The 17,533-nt window shown below is 42.7% G+C and overlaps 1 protein-coding gene across 1 annotated transcript; it reads right to left on the bottom strand.

The window, feature by feature from the left end:
• Positions 1-5,743: 5,743 nt before the first annotated feature.
• On the bottom strand, positions 5,744-16,230 carry LOC311376050 (1-phosphatidylinositol 4,5-bisphosphate phosphodiesterase epsilon-1-like; the record flags this gene model as incomplete). Its single annotated transcript, XM_084490954.1, has 10 exons — positions 5,744-6,412; positions 7,723-7,956; positions 8,120-8,332; positions 8,669-8,863; positions 9,229-9,414; positions 9,836-9,964; positions 12,296-12,414; positions 13,117-13,378; positions 15,968-16,131; positions 16,221-16,230. 9 exons carry the CDS (start codon positions 16,228-16,230, stop codon positions 7,768-7,770), a joined length of 1,467 nt encoding a protein of 488 aa, XP_084347080.1. The 3' UTR covers positions 5,744-6,412; positions 7,723-7,767.
• Between the last annotated feature and the right edge of the window lie 1,303 nt (positions 16,231-17,533).

Raw genomic sequence — 17,533 nt, 5'->3', positions numbered from 1 at the left:
GGCCACCGGCCGGGCGAGGTTCCGGCTCTGCTCCATGGCTCTGGTCGTGGCCCCACGAGGTTTCCCTCTGCTCCTCAGCTCCTCAAGGCTGGGGGGGGGAGAGAGGTGTGAGGGGGTGGAGGGTGGGGGGGTGGGGGTGTGGGGGGGGAGAGCCGGGTTTAAGAGGAGGGGGGGGGGGGGTGGGGGTGGGGGGGGGGGGTTGTTTGGTCTCTTCTGGTTCTGTGAGTTGGTTTCTCGTGGTCTGATCCAGCCGTGGAACTCCTCTGGTTCTTCTTCACTCACTGCATGGACATTGAAGACAAGCCTCCACCAAGACCCCAACTGCTCCCGTTCCTTCACGTACTCGCTCGCTCTCTCTCCCTCTCTCGCGCACTCTCTCTCTCTCTCTCTTGCTCCCTGCTCCCTCATGCATACACACACACACACACACACTCACTCACTCAATCTGTGAGTCTCTCGCTCAATCCCGCTCAGTCTGCCTCCTCCCACGTACAGAGGGACGGCCCATCTAGTCCACTCTCTCCCTTTCTATAGCTCTCTCCATGTCTCTCTACCCCCCCCCTCCTCGCTCTCTAGCTCTGTCTCTCTGTCTCTCTACCCCCTCTCTCTCCTGACAGCTGGTTCTCTCTCTTTAGTTCAGTGCGGGTGTCTCTCTCTCTTTCTCTCTCTTCTTGTCAAGTACGTGCTAGTTAGTTTACTAGCACTTAATGACTACAGCTGCACGCACACACACGCACACACCTCCTCTTTCTCCTACTCTTTCTGCCATGGTTAATTTTATGTGTGTGTGTGTGTGTGTGTGTGTGTGTGTGTGTGTGTGTGTGTGTGTGTGTGTGTGTGTGTGTGTGTGTACACCTCAGACTCCTCCACTCCCCCTCCTTCTAGGAAAGAAGATTGTTTCCACAGAACTTTTCTCCACAACCCCTCGGGCCCCAATCACTTATTCATTAACCCTTAAGTCAACTCTCTCTCTCTCTCTCCCTCTACCTCCCTCTCCCTCTCTCTCTCTCAACCCCCCCCCACCTCTCTCTACATTTCTAAACACATGCACAAACAAACACACTTCCATTCACGAACCCACCTGAGTAAATCCCACATTAGCACACATCCGTTCACAAACACACTCACAAATCACACACAAACAGAAAGAACTGTGTATTACTATTGCATCGTAAGTGTCTCTTCCTGGTTGAACAACACACAGCATTAGCAAAAATTATAATACAATACTAATACAATACTATATTTCCAAACAATAATTTCTAGGAGCTGCTGATACTGTTAAGGATCATAACAGGCAGGCCCCTAGGGGCCCCTATGCAGATTCCTGCAAAGTCTCATGGGGGCCATCAGACTCTGGCTCATCAGAGGAGAACCAGACCAGGAGCCCTGGGAGGAGAGAGACATTCAGAAATTCAGAAATAAAGAAAGAATAGATGAACATCAGGGTCTTGGAGGGGCCTCTCTCACACCCTAACATTACCTGTGTTCCCAGATTCTACAGTATACTGTAGGCGTCCCAGAGCAAGCTGCCCTAAAATCACTTTGCATAACTGCATCCACTAAATGACTAAATAGTTGATCAAGTAGGAACCTAATCCTTCTATCATTAAGGTTTCGTTTTTAAAGTTGATACTTGCACTTGTTCAGTTAGTTTTTATAATATATTGTATTTTTTAAACACAATACTAGTATTGTTAATTGTTATAAAGAAACCATTATCATGATCAAAGTTTAGATAATTATGCTAAGATACCACATTAAAGCTTTACGATACAACGATGACACCTAGTGGCAAAATAATGACACTACAGCCATAACGTGCAAATAAAATCAGGTCTAAATTCATATGTCATCATACTTTGCTGGTTTGCACTGTGGATGACTGGAGCGGACTGGAGGATTTACCGAGAGGGGACACAGCCTCGTCTTCAGAGGCATGCTCTCACGAGTTCAGCAGCTAAACCCCGGGCAGGAGACGCTGCTGTATGGGTGGCCGTTTGTAAACTTTTGCTGCTCAAAAACGTGCTTCACTTGTTCCAGATTTAGGTCGCGCTTTGCTTCATTGTTTTCAGATTTAGCAAATAAACACCCCTCCAAAATGCACTGCAAATTTTCATGTCACTTTTTCCACATGTGTTCAGCTGTTACTCGAGCTGAAACCGCGTCCGCACGTAGTAGGCTATATCATAGCCAGATCGCCATAATTCGCCATTTTGCCAGATTGATGTGTGATGTCAAATACCGGGAAATGCTGTCCGTGCGCGCAATTCCTGCTCAATGCACGTGGTGCCACTCCCAAAATATGGCGTTGGAGTCACCAATTAGTATATGAGAATTAGCATATCTGTATGGATTTAGGATTTAGACTTAGATATAAGATTTCGAATTAAAATATATATTCCGATTTAGAATCTAGGCCTATATATTTCGATTTATATATAACGATTTCGATTTATATATATATATATATATATATGATTTAGCTCAGATTAAGCATTTTGATTCAGGATTTAGATTTAGAAATAAGATTTACATTTAGATTCAAGATTTTGATTTAACATATAATTCTAAATTAGTTAGAATTAGTGTCATCCATCTTAGATCATTTTATTATTAAACATTGATCGATGAATAGATTTATACTTTCTAATATAAGAGAACAAAACATTTTGGTCTGCATCGTCAACTGTTTTCCTCCAAAAGTTGAATTTCTTTCAGAATCAAACCAATGGTGAATACAGATCCTGCAGCAATGACCTCAACGACAAACTTTCTGTGTATTTTTGCAGAAACTGAGTTGATGTTGCAGACTACAATTGCAGTAGTACTCTTTTACCCCGTTGTGGGTATAAAATAAATATGATTAAAATATTTGACCTTAAATGTATTTTTTTTAACTATCTGTTAATGCAATCCTAAAGTGCCGATTGGAAATCAGTTTTAAAACCTGCGGAGTGGTCCGAAATTTATGAAAACAAATTGAGTCAGCCAGCAATGAAACAATGACTATGACAATAGTATTTAATGTGAACTCTCTCTTTACAGGTATGACAACATTGGCTGATAATCAATCATTTAAATAATTCAAGTAAATAGAAACGTGAAGACGTACAGCCTGCAGGTCACAATATGAAGCACGTTGGACAACACAACGACCAAATAGGCCTACACTTTTAAAAAAAATATACACAACACAACTACTTCTACACTTCCATCAAAATGTGTCACCCTAATCTTCCTACATTTACAAAGACACAGCAAGATAATAGCTGGACATTTTCCTGAAGAAATAAACACCAGAAATGTAACCACTACAGTCAACACTTAAGTAAAAATTATTATTTACACAACTGAACAAATATTACATTTTAGTGTAATTGTAGAGGAGGGATTTCCCTCTCACCTACACAAATAAATTAAGAAAACAATTTAAAACACTTCGAGACTTCATACACACCCACACACACACACACACACACACACACACACACACACACACACACACACACACACACACACACACACACACACACACACACACACACACACACACACACACACACACACACACACACACAATAACAGATAAACAGCCAACCAGGGCATGTCGTTCGATAAATAATCCTACACACATGTATCACAGTTTTAACACAGTTTCAACACGCTTAAGGGTAACATTCACAAGTTAGAGCTAAAGGCTAAAAACTATACTTGCCATTGAAATAATTAATCATCTGAGAACCTCCATTTAAAGAAAAAAATGCATGCAACAAATGGTATCAAGTCTAATAGCTAATAGCTTAGCTAATAGCTAAGCTCTACATCCAGACGTCTTGTTTAAAAGTATCAGACTACCCGAGGATTGTCTATGAAAAACATAAAACATTGAGCATTTTAAAGAAAACTCTTTAAAAGATAAACTAATCTCCTTGTGTGTGTATATACAACTCTACAGCCACATTGAGTCTGAGTTCCATCTATATGTTAGGCCCAGGGATGATTTCCTGTTTGTCTATCAGTGACCCTGGATAAAAATATATACATTTACAACAGATTAAACCAGACTAAAATAATAAATCTAATTGTTAAGCCACTATAAAATGGAAACAATAGAATTATTAAATGTATTTAAAAGTACCTTTATATGACATTACAATCGAGTCACACTTAACTAAGCACTGCCTACATATAGGGAAGGAAATGGGTTTAACAGTTAAACCGCTTTCCATATCCAATAATAAGCTAAACTTTAACTAATTATTGGATATCAGCTTTAAATCAGGTAAAAAATTAGCCAACATTAGCTATAATAACTTTAGTTATGCTACGTTAGCTTCACATAGCTGTCATGCTAACGCTACAACTCAGCCTATGACAAACAACAGATGAACATTTAGACTGGGATATGGAAACTGTAACTTAACTTGCACTGATGTTGACATGACCTATATCATTCTCAACACTTGAAGATTTCTGGAAAGCCTTCTTAATTGTAAAATTTAAGATGGGTGTAAATAACAAAAATAAAATGTGTGTTGCCGCTCATTAATATGAAGTAATAAAAACATTAGAAAATACCCATAAAAGTCATTCATTCTTCATTATGTAAAGAAATAGGAAAACATTTTAAGGCATAATTCAAGAATTTAAGTTACTTCTTGAAAAAAAAAAAAACATGTCTGTCCCAGAGACATCTTATTAGAAAATACTTTGTTTGTGTTGTTGTGTTTTAATGGGGAACATTTTATGGCACACATAAGTTTCTTCCAAATTTGAATTCTTTGATCAAATGATTTTGGGACAACACTGGTATAAGCCTTCTGTGTAGTTTACAAAAATGTTATTCAAATGGAATAACAGTTGGAACTGTTGGCCACACCCTCATCGGTGATGTCATCAGGCCTTTTTCCGCAAGCTCAGGGCAAATAAGTAACATCACTGATCATTGATGAGCTCTGCGATTACTTACTATTTCATATATTATTTAAATTATATATTACTTTTTAGAGATCATGTCAACGATATAAAGAAGTAAAGAAACAACTTAATAGCCCGTCTACCTTGACCAAAAGCTGCCGATTGTTATCTGACAGTACATCAAAACATTATCAACCATTTCCCTCAAACTGAAACCTTCCAAAATACCTAATTCATACACGTTCCACCACTAATGCTTTGAGTGTACTCCTTTTGCTATCCTATGTGCGTTTTTTCTTTTAGAAAAATGGGCATGGATACTAAATATACCTTTACTGAACATAACTAGAAGCCTAATTCATAGTAACTATATCTTTACTGAACCTACCTAGAAGCCTGATTCATAGTTACTATATATATACCTTGGCTTAACTGAACCTACCTAGAAGCCTGATTCATAGTTACTATATATATACCTTAACTGAACCTACCTAGAAGCCTGATTCATAGTTACTATATATATACCTTAACTGAACCTACCTAGAAGCCTGATTCGTAGCTACTATATATATACCTTAACTGAACCTAACTAGAAGCCTGATTCATAGTTACTATATATACCGTTACTGAACCTTACTAGAAGCCTAAATCATGACCAATCTCTGTTCACACCCAGGAGCCTTGACTTGTATTCAGGGGTCATCTGTCAAATTATTCTGGAGATTGAAAGGTAACAACCCATTAATCATTTCATCGTGAGAAACGTTAATGGATCAGACATGTAACTTCCGCTTCATTCCGAAGAAACAGCGTTTTAGTTTTTTTCTAAATCACATTCCTGATGATGAAAACAATAAATAAATAAACAGCTGCAGGTTGAGTGACCGCGTCCAGTCAAACCTGGGGGCAGCCCAATCGCACCTTCACCATGTCTAGGGGCTCCGTGGAGAAAGGCTTTCTGAGTGGCTGGAGCACCTGTCCGTCAACCAGCGAACCAACCAAACAACGGTCACCCCCTGGAGTGATCCAAATCCCATTCATCCGACCAATAGGGTTTGGGCAGGACCCTGTACAGCAACTAAGCCAGCTTCTGGGGCCAGACAGAATCCTCTAAGTGCCCTCAATTAACTGCGGACTCCAGTCCTTTGCACAAGAGGAGCGGTTTCCAAGAACTCCCAAACGCGTACAAACTCACAGATTGTGGGAAAAACCTTTCCTTTGGGCTGAACTTGGGCAACGAGTCCTTACTAAACTGCATTGAGGATGTCATCCGTTATCACTTTAATGATCTTTTCCCTCTCTTCTGGGTTTCATTTGTGGATCTTCCAGTTGCGCAGAAGGTACAGCTGGCAGGTCTGGAGGGCTCGAGAGGCAGTGGAGGCGTGGTCCCGTCGGGGTTGGGGTCGCGACCTCGTGGGCGAGGTCAGGAGGATCCGTCCTGCCCCCGCTTTGCCCTCCGACACCCAGGCCTTCAGTCCCGCAGACAGACACCCTGCACAGGAAGAGGGGCAGCTTACACCGTTAACAAGTGAACACATTCATTAATTAACACTGCAATTATCACATTCACAAAGTTATAAATTAACAAATAAATGAACTAATTAACTAATTGATACCGTCACTGTTCAACATAACTAATTAACAAATTAACGTGATAAATTAACGATTAATCAACCATTGAATCCCACACACAGGTAAGGTAGCGAAATAGGATTAAATCTGAATTTAAAAAAACTTTAAATCATGACAAAACTGGGTGGGGTGGCCTAAATCTAACACAACATCAAAAAAGATACATGATCAAGGTGTTGTTCACTTCTCATTCTCAATCAAACATGCAAAATAAAGACAAACTTTAGGGTAGGGCTGCCACTCCAACAAATAATGCAGAATAATTTAACGCTAAATCAGCAATTGAAATTAGGGCAAAATATATCAAAAAGCTGTACCAACTGATAATAACGGGTTGGTAATCAAATATTCATGACAAGACTACAGTTACTATTTATTTTCTCCAAATTTTACATTGAAGGTCTGTTGTAACAGAGTTGAAGGCGACTGACGATTTGTGAAGTAGCAATAATGTTTTAATGAATTTAAAGGGGTGATACTATGCCAAAAATCTGAAATTTTGAAATTGAAAATCTGCCTAAAAGTGCCCACCTAGATAGATAAGCAACATTTGCTACAGTCCACTGGGTAGACTGGTAGACTGATCTATCCAGTATACAACTAGATGGACACCACCACTTGTGATGTCACTGATTTTCACGGCTTTCAATGGCTAATCACACTCACACCTGGAGGCATAATATCACCCCTTTAACCGTTTTACAAATTGTTTACGTCGACAAATATTGAAACTGAAAAAATTGTGTCACTATATTACTATATATTAATATTTTTATTACTTCAAGATATCTGGAGGTATTAGGTATTGAAGGTATTAACTTGAGGTATTAGATTAGATGTGGTTAGTGTTAGTTTAGTTTAATTTTGGCATACGGTTGAGTGACCATCAATCCCATTACCTAAATTAAAACTAATTTAACTAGTTATGGTAAGGGTTCGTTATTTTTAAGGCCAAAACCCTTACCTAATCCTAACTTAACCATCACTCAACCGTATACCTAAAATGTAATAATGTTACGGTAGGGTTTGTTATTTTACAGATAAATCCTTACCTTCACTTAACCTTCACTTATCCATAAGGTTTAGGTATCTGGTTAAGTGACGGTGAAGGGTGTGCTATGTCTAACGTGGTCTGACCTGGTGTTAAGGGGTGTTAAAGGGGGACTGTACCTCTGTTGCCTTGTTCATGCACAGACAGCAGGGGGAGCCAGAGTCTCACTCCTGGATTTCCGTCAGCGCAACACAGCATGCTGCCCGCTCATCCTTACTGTGGGCGGGGCCGTCGTGGCACAACGTCACCGATTGGCTGCCGCTGCCGCCACTCGACGTGCTGCGGCCGCGACTGGTCAGCTTCTTGAGCTCGCTGGCGAACGAGATGCCCTTTCTCTTGTCCTCGCGAGCCGTCTGGAGAGGGACATACACATGAGTGGGTTTCAAACTTCTACATCTTTACACACCGAAATATGGCTGGTCTCCTCCTTCTCTAAAATCTAAAGATCCATACTTTATTATTATTAATATGTTTTTAGATAGTGTAAGCCAGGATTCTTCAGTGTGTTGCGCCTACCTGCTCCCTGAGTTTGAGGATGAACTTCCCCACCCCCCTCCACCGGCTCTGAGCTTGATAGACACACTCGTGGTCCAACAGGATCCGCTGGAGTGGCTTGGCGGTCGACGCCTTCTTGGAGCCGGGGTCCTTGGTCACCTCCTCCATCAGGACGTAGTCGGTGGGGTTGGGGTTGGACAGGATGCTCACGGAGTACTTGGCTTTGGACAGAGTCTGGAACCGAGACAGCAGAATGCCTAGGTTGACACAGTGTATTTCTAAAGCTACCTCCTGAAGGCCATATTTGTAAAGATATGTCCTGAAGAGCGTCATAGTTCAGCTACTTCCTGAAGACCATATATGGAAAGCAACTTCCTGAAGACCATATTTCGAAAAGCAACCTCTGAAGACCATATTTTTTAAGCCACCTTCCTGAAGACCACATTTGTAAAGCTACTTCCTAAATGACCACATTTGTAAAGCTACTTCCTAAATGACCATATTTGTAAAGTTACTTCCTGAAGACCATATTTGTTGAGCTACTTCCTGGTGACCATGTGTGTTCCCCACCTGCTGGATGATGTCCTGGGAGGTGCTGGAGCGGGGGGCCTTGATCACCGTGTGGGGCTGCTCGGGAGAGACGTCGTGGACCTGGACGAAGAACATCTCCTCTTCCCCTCCTCCTCCTCCTCCTCCTCCCTCCCTCCCTCCCACTGTCAGCTCGTCCTCTCCTTCTCCAACCGACGTGCTCCTCTCATTACAGTTCTGAAACAATAAAGACAACAATAACTTTGTTTAAAACGACACCTCATGACACTACTATCCAAAGCAATGTACAAGCAAGGCTGCAAACTGAACAAATCAGAAAGATATTGCATCTTTCGATCAATTTTTTTTTTTATTATTATTTTTTTTTACTAGAATAAGACAAAACATCCATATTTATATGTCTTGTAGCTACTCAACATCAGTCCATAAACTCCCTGTCTGATGTGTAAGGTGAGGGAGAACTTCACTAATCCCAGTGTGTATATCACCAGCCGACAAACCGACTCCCAGCGTTCGTTCCGCTTTGAGTGGGAGTGCGGCGGGTCTAGACCGGTTTAAAGGAGGGCGCGCTCTTGGTTCACCTCCTCTCTGGCTCGGAGGCTGATCCTCCCCACCAGGCCCTCCTCCGTGTGCCACCCGCTGACCAGCCTCAGCACCTCCTCCTCCGGCGCCAGAGGCCGCTGCCTGGCCTCACTGCGCTCCTTGGCGAGGGGGAGCCTCTCCTCGCACAGGAAGTAATCCGTGGGACTTCCTGTTGGGGACACAACCTGAGGAGAGAGATGTTGATTGTGTTAGATGAGATTAGATTGAATTTTCTAAAGAAAAAATTAAAGATTGATTGAGCAGAACTTATTTTGTCATATGATTATGAAATAGTAGATTACATAAAATGTTTAAATCAGATTCAATAAGATCAGACAAAATATGTTCTGACTATATCAGATTAGATTAGAATATTTTCTGATTATATTCAGATTATTTGATTTCAAATTTGATTGTATTAGTTAGACTACGTTAGTTTAGATCAGATTAATTAAGATAATTTAATACAAGATAAGACTATATCCGATTCGATAAGGATATGTTACAGAATAGAATATATCAGAATCAGATAATATTTAAAATTTGATTATATTAGACTATGTTTGTTTAGATGAGATTGGATGAGATGATCTGGGCTCGACTGACCATGTCTAGCAGCTGCCTGGTGGTGGTCTGTGGGCAGACAGGGAACACGGCGAAGGGCTCCGGGCCCGGGGCGCCGTGCACAGTCAGCCTGTGCTTCTGATAGGCCCGGCGGTCATCTGCACTGTACCACTACACACACAGCACACAAGTCTTAATAGACATCACTAAACCCACAACACACACACATCTTAATAGACATCACTAAACCCACAACACACACACATCTTAATAGACATCACTAAACCCACAACACACACACATCTTAATAGACATCACTAAACCCACAACACACACATCTTAATAGACATCACTTAACCCACAACACACACATCTTAATAGACATCACTTAACCCACAACACACACATCTTAATAGACATCACTAAACCCACAACACACACAAGTCTTAATAGACATCACTTAACCCACAACACACACATCTTAATAGACATCACTAAACCCACAACACACACACATCTTAATAGACATCACTAAACCCACAACACACACATCTTAATAGACATCACTAAACCCACAACACACACACATCTTAATAGACATCACTAAACCCACTACACACACATCTTAATAGACATCACTAAACCCACAACACACACATCTTAATAGACATCACTTAACCCACTACACACACATCTTAATAGACATCACTAAACCCACAACACACACATCTTAATAGACATCACTAAACCCACAACACACACATCTTAATAGACATCACTAAACCCACAACACACACATCTTAATAGACATCACTAAACCCACAACACACACATCTTAATAGACATCACTAAACCCACAACACACACATCTTAATAGACATCACTAAACCCACAACACACACATCTTAATAGACATCACTTAACCCACAACACACACATCTTAATAGACATCACTAAACCCACAACACACACATCTTAATAGACATCACTAAACCCACAACACACACATCTTAATAGACATCACTAAACCCACAACACACACACATCTTAATAGACATCACTTAACCCACAACACACACATCTTAGTAGACATCACTAAACCCACAACACACACATCTTAATAGACATCACTAAACCCACAACACACACATCTTAATAGACATCACTAAACCCACAACACACACATCTTAATAGACATCACTAAACCCACAACACACACACATCTTAATAGACATCACTAAACCCACAACACACACATCTTAATAGACATCACTAAACCCACAACACACACATCTTAATAGACATCACTAAACCCACAACACACACATCTTAATAGACATCACTAAACCCACAACACACACATCTTAATAGACATCACTTAACCCACAACACACACATCTTAATAGACATCACTAAACCCACTACACACACATCTTAATAGACATCACTAAACCCACAACACACACACATCTTAATAGACATCACTAAACCCACAACACACACATCTTAATAGACATCACTTAACCCAGAACACACACGTCATAGACACCACTACACACACATCTTAATAGACATCACTCAACCCAGAACACACACGTCATAGACACCACTACACACACATCTTAATAGACATCACTTAACCCACAACACACACGTCATAGACACCACTACACACACATCTTAATAGACATCACTTAACCCACAACACACACGTCATAGACACCACTACACACACATCTTAATAGACATCACTCAACCCAGAACACACACGTCATAGACGCCACTACACACACATCTTAATAGACATCACTCAACCCAGAACACACACGTCATAGACGCTAGAGCGCTGAACGGGCCGCATTTTTCTGTCAGAGCTCGGCCCGCGTCCGACAGAGAAGTAACCGAGCCCGACCCGGGCCCGACAGGCATCAAGATATATATGTCTGAGCCCGACCCCAGCCCGACACAGTTGAAGTCTATTTTTTTCTCATACTAATGAAACGTTTACGTTTGTGTGTATGAAAGCACGCTTTTATTAAACAACTGCAAGGCGTTTGAAAATGTCAACAGATGAGCGCAACAAGCGTGCGTTAACAGAGCACAAGCGTGCTCGCTGTAACCGCTCGCTTGTTGCGCAGAATCGTAACAAATTTGAATTCAAATAGGCCCACAAAAAAAGGCCACGATGACGATCAATTCCACAAAAGGACACAAGAGGTTCTGAGGTTCTGTGGGACAGGTATGAAACTTGAACACGAGTGTCCCCAGCGAAGTAAAATTAACGTTAACACAAAAGCAACCGCCCATGCCAACTCCAACTCCTTATAGCACAGATGTGACCGAACCAGAGCATCATTTCTAAATATTTATAATAAAATATATAAAATATATAATAAAAAACCCGACCCGGCCCGTCGGGTACAGTCGGGTCCCGTCGGGCTCGGGTCGGGTTTCCACGCTCTAATAGACACCACTTCACTGGACCAGCGGTGGTGGTCTTACCATAGAGGAGGGAACAGCACCCCCTGCGGGGCCATCCTCGGTCCTGCGGCTGTAGATGAACAGACCGGACACCTCTAGGGACTCATTGTGTTGAGTTCTTAACTGTAAGTGCCTGTAACCTGAAGAACACACACACACACACACACACACACACACACACACACGATAATGAATCCCAAAGAATATGAACACAAATTATTACAACGGATCATATACGGTTGCAGCCTTGGGGCTGCGATCCATTACTTTTGCTCACCGCACTCTGTTTTGATCGAGTCTCATGGGCCCTCATGCATTCAGCTCCATAGCAATGGGCAGTAGTCAAACAAATACGAGGGAGCCCGAGACTCAATCAAAGGCCCGCTGAATCAAAACAAAGAGGGGCTGAATGCAGAAAGGCAGACGGCCGCCGCTCTGGGGGTGGTTTCCGGTGGACTCTGTGGCCGTTTCTCAATTCGCGTTCTCGTGCGTTCTCGTGTACTTGCGTTCTCGATAAACGTCATCAGTGGTAGCCCAAGCACTGTTCCAATTCCAAGTACGCGAGAACGCGAGTACTGTCGTAAAACCCGGAAGTGTTCTCGATGCGTTCTCGATGAGGCCGTTCTACCGAGGATGCATCGGAGGTGACTCGTGTGGACTTGGGACCGTTAAATATCCCAGAATGCATCATCGAGTCCGCTGCTGTTCCAATTGCAGGTGCGTACTCGCGTTCTCGGAAGTCTGTACTTGAAAGTCCGGACTTGCCAAGTACGTACTTCCAAGTCCGCGAGAACGTAGTCCGCATACTTGGTATTGAGAAACGGCCTGTGTTTTCCCCTCACCTGGTTTGAGGGCTTTGATGGGCAGGGTCCGCTGGGCCGTGGTCTGGGAGCTGTTGTTCTCCACCACAGCGATGCGCAGGAAGCACAGCTCCTCAAAGTGCACGGTGAACTGGAAGCTCTCGCCCCACATGGGGTTGAGCGTGTTGCGGTGGATGGGCTTGGAGCGGAAGTGGCTGGCGTCCACGGGCATGCCCAGCACGTCCACCTCCACGCAGGGGCTGCCCGCGCTGTTGCCCGGGCACACGTTCTGACCGGAGATCACCTGGGAGGGAGGGAGGGAGGGAGAGGGAGGAGACCACGTCAACAAACTGACAACAAACTGACAACAAACTCCACACCTGCTGGGCGAATTTAAGAATTTAAGCAGTGTCCCCTGAGCACTCCCCGGAGTGCTGTTGTGCGGTCGTAGGTACGAGGCCACAGGCTGAGAACCAAAGAGAATCACAGCCATGTCCATGATTGTCATCATTATGTATTTTCTTTATTATTTTTTATTTTTTTACTATCTCAGCACTTGAGGAATACCTTTTGTATACTCTATCTCAGCACTTAAGGAATACCTTTTGATTACTCTATCTCAGCACTTGAGGAATACCTTTTGTATACTCTATCTCAGCACTTGAGGAATACCTTTTGTCCACATATCATTTCGGAACTAACTGTTGTATAATGCACAGCTGCTGCAGGATGTGTGGCCTCCAGAGAACAGAAGAGGGCGACAAATCCACAATAACAGCCAACAAGTACATTTTTGCACTGGCCACGGTAAAAAAACAACAACAACAACATAACAACTATGCTCATAAATATACATAATACACTTATTTGAGAGAGAGAGAGAGAGAGAGAGAGAGAGAGAGAGAGAGAGAGAGAGAGAGAGAGAGAGAGAGAGAGAGAGAGAGAGAGAGAGAGAGAGAGACAGACAGACAGACAGACAGACAGACAGACAGACAGACAGACGAGATGAGGTGAGATAGAGGAGGAGGGCAGGAGAGATAGAGAGGGATGAAGGGATGAGGGAGAGATGAAAGAGGAGATAATTAGAGAGCGGATGGGATGAGGGAGAGAATCAAGAAGCAAGAAGCAAGAAGGCAGCGAGAGGAATGGATAGAGTTAAAAGCAGACGAGGAGTACAAAAAAAGAGGTAAAGCGTAGGGAAGAAGAGAGTGTATGAGAAGTTAAATGCATTTCTAGACATTGGGTTTACATTTTGTTCTGTAGGTATTTTTTTAAAGCCAATATTTTCATAATCCTCTCAATCAAATCTGCTCTGTTTAGGGGGAATGAGGGGAATGAAGAGTCCACCGATGATATCAACAAGAAAGTTACAGGGTGTGAGGTTACCACAGGTTGACGCAAACACACACGCACACAAAAATGCACACACATACACACAAAGTTTATGAGGTTTAGACTATAGGTCAACTCTGTTTTTAGATGCTGGACTTTACAAGATGAAGGATCATAGTTTTTATGAGACCATCATTTGCAGCTCATAAAGGATAATCCCTAAAAATGAAATCCACATGACAGGTTTACCCCTCATCCTAAACAATAATTAACTTCCATATTCACAAATTTAACCTTGCCTATTTTAATTGATATACTTTCATAAGTTTTTAGTCATTACTATGACTAAATCTTAAAAAATGTCTTTCATTTTACTTTATGAGTAACCAGGTCATTGTTTTCAGTGAAAGGTCACTGCTGTTATGAGTGTTGCCATACTACTTTTTTATTGTGAACAGATGTTTATGTCTCAAGAGACTGCACTGCTCAAGGACCGGCTTAGGGACAGCATAGAGACACGGCTAGCTTGAGCTGAACTCACACCCCGAGATAGTGAAGATGACTCTGAGACACAATGCAGATCTTTGCAGAGCTGCATGCATTTACAGTTCCACCGCACATTAACATGAACACAAGGGGGCAGTACAGCATTCACAACCACAAACGTTTGCGGAAACGGAAACAAGACATAGTCAGCTCCATTTAACGTATGTAAAAAAAAAAGCTAAAAGCTATTTAACAATGTGACAAAGTCGACCCGACCCCAGATAAGCAATTTTGAAGATGAGATGAGATAAAATCGTTGCAAAACCCTACAAAGTTGAAAAGTGGTTGGTGTATTGCAGCCAACTGGAAATACACCTTTTTGATTTTGCGGGGTGCGTAGGCTACATTTTATTTTAGGGCTGGCTTTAGGGTGTGAAACAAAACGCTGCATGTTCCCCGTGCGACTGGTCAAACAGGCGTGTAAACTCTCGGTAGCTACCTGGACCTTCGTAAAAACTTTGTCCCTGCCCTTCAGCGACACGGCTAGCGCAAGGACACAACGAGCATAGCAGCATAGCTAGCTTAGTGAAACATCAAGCTTAACAACACAGCTAGCTTAAGATATGGCTAGCTTTACAACACTGCTGTCTTAGGAGTCATAGCTAGCTTTACAGCAAAGCTATCTTCAAGGCATATCGAGCTTTCGTTTTCAAAAGCCGTGAAGAACCTCAGCCTTGAAGCCTACTTCCTCATTCAAAACATCTTTACGACTTACAGCCTTTTATAAACTCTGCTCTAATTCTCAGCTAAATGGGAGGCCTCCATGACAGCTCATACAAGCACATACGGCCCCTTATTTAATAAACACTCAAACCACTTTTACTGCCGTGATGTGGACACACACAGCCAGAATGTATGTGTGTGTGTGTGTGTGTGTGTGTGTGTGTGTGTGTGTGTGTGTGTGCGCGTGCGCGTGCGTGTGTGTGTGTGTGTGTGTAAAGTCCCGGATAGCAATCCCTGACTTCTGGGGAACCGAGAGGGGGAACTGAGTGGAGAACTCCACGTAGGCTCCTACCGTGAGGGTGTAGGTGATGGGGGTCATGTTCTCGACGTCTCGCTCCAGCGGACAGAACTGCTGGTAGAGGGGGCAGCAGCGGTCCCACAGCACGGCCGGCTTTAGCACGTAGCCGCAGCCGCCGTTAGCCTCGAACAGCGCCGCGTTTAGCTGCAGGGGAAGATCTGGAGGGGCGCGGCGGGGCGGGGGGGGGGGGGGGGGGGGGCGCACACAGTGAGTGGGAACATTAGTTGAGGATCCAGAATCTTTATACCTGGAGTCATTGACTCTTCATTGACTGAGTTCTTGACTCGGACATCAACAACCTTGTATCATAATATGTATTATATGTATTACAAGAAGCATCTTAACGACCGGTATTGGTCAACTTTACTTAGGAATTCAGGTAGAAATGGTGAGATTTAAGAAGAGGAGCAGAGAGAAAGAGACAAAGCGGATGTGAATCATCCAGATAGATCCTTCACATCTAAAATAAATAAAAAAATAAAGATAAATAGTTATAGACAGAAAGAGCAAAATAAGACAAAAAAAGAAAGTCCATCACTCTGAAACATTATTGAGTCTAGGAGATGCCAGAGGACTCAACGAGAGCTGACCTCGTCTTGCCAGAGGTAGGGAGGGTCCAAACCCACTACATGCACCCTACCTCCCTTCAGGAGATGACTCGCGTTGCTTTTGCTAAATGTTTATCTCAAATTCCTGCTTCTCTTCTGTCAGGAGGAATGATAGGGGGAGAGTTTGGCTCGGGGAAATGGAAAATCGCTCCCACCCCACCCGAGAGGTGGAGATCACAGAGAGGCGGAGGAGACCAGAGATTAAGGGTGTCTTCTAAATACTCCTCAGAGTGAGATAACCTGCTGTTTGGAGGGTCGGAAGTTGGCAGGGGGAGGGTGATTCAAAGTCTTTTTTTTTTTAAGGGCTCACTGATCTAATTTCAACATTATGACTTGGCAGGTTAAAATTGCGAGCGCCGTACAAGTTCCAACTAAAACCAGAAATGCCTTGTGCTTCTCACACTGCCATGAAAGAAATTCAAGTCAGACATATTTTTGTACAGTTATACTATATTCTTATTATAGTATATATTATATATATTTCTTATGTTGAATTACATTGCTCCTGTCCTTAACACTTAAAGGACAAATCCGGTATTTTGCCCCCTTTCTGGTCTGTCTAGGATGAAATAGAGTGGTTGACACCGAAATTTTGACTTTTGGTCCTGTCTCGGGTATTTGGCTCATTTCAAATCACCCCTGCCTGCTTCAGAATGGCTGTCTATGGGCATTCACAGACCTGTCCTTAAAACAACCCTAAACGTTCGTTTTCCAAAATGTGCAACTCACCGAGTGGTTATTGGTGTTCGTTGATGATCCAAATCAAGTATCGTAACGAAATACAGTTTCTGTCGTGTTATATTTTGTAAATCCCATTGAAACGGAAACCGGACCGGAACCGTAAACCGAAATGGGGCTGTTTACGTTTGGTTGTAGTCTTTTCGCTCGGTTCTCCGCATCAACAGTAGGGCTCGAACCGAGCGAAAAGACTACAACCAGTCTCTCTTTCCGT

This window comes from Micromesistius poutassou, assembly GCF_964030765.1.
Source record: "Micromesistius poutassou genome assembly, contig: SCAFFOLD_5151, whole genome shotgun sequence".
In the NCBI taxonomy this organism is placed as follows: domain Eukaryota; kingdom Metazoa; phylum Chordata; class Actinopteri; order Gadiformes; family Gadidae; genus Micromesistius; species Micromesistius poutassou.
The sequence above is the reverse complement of the archived record's forward strand: the minus strand, read 5'-3'. Positions and strand labels throughout refer to the sequence as shown.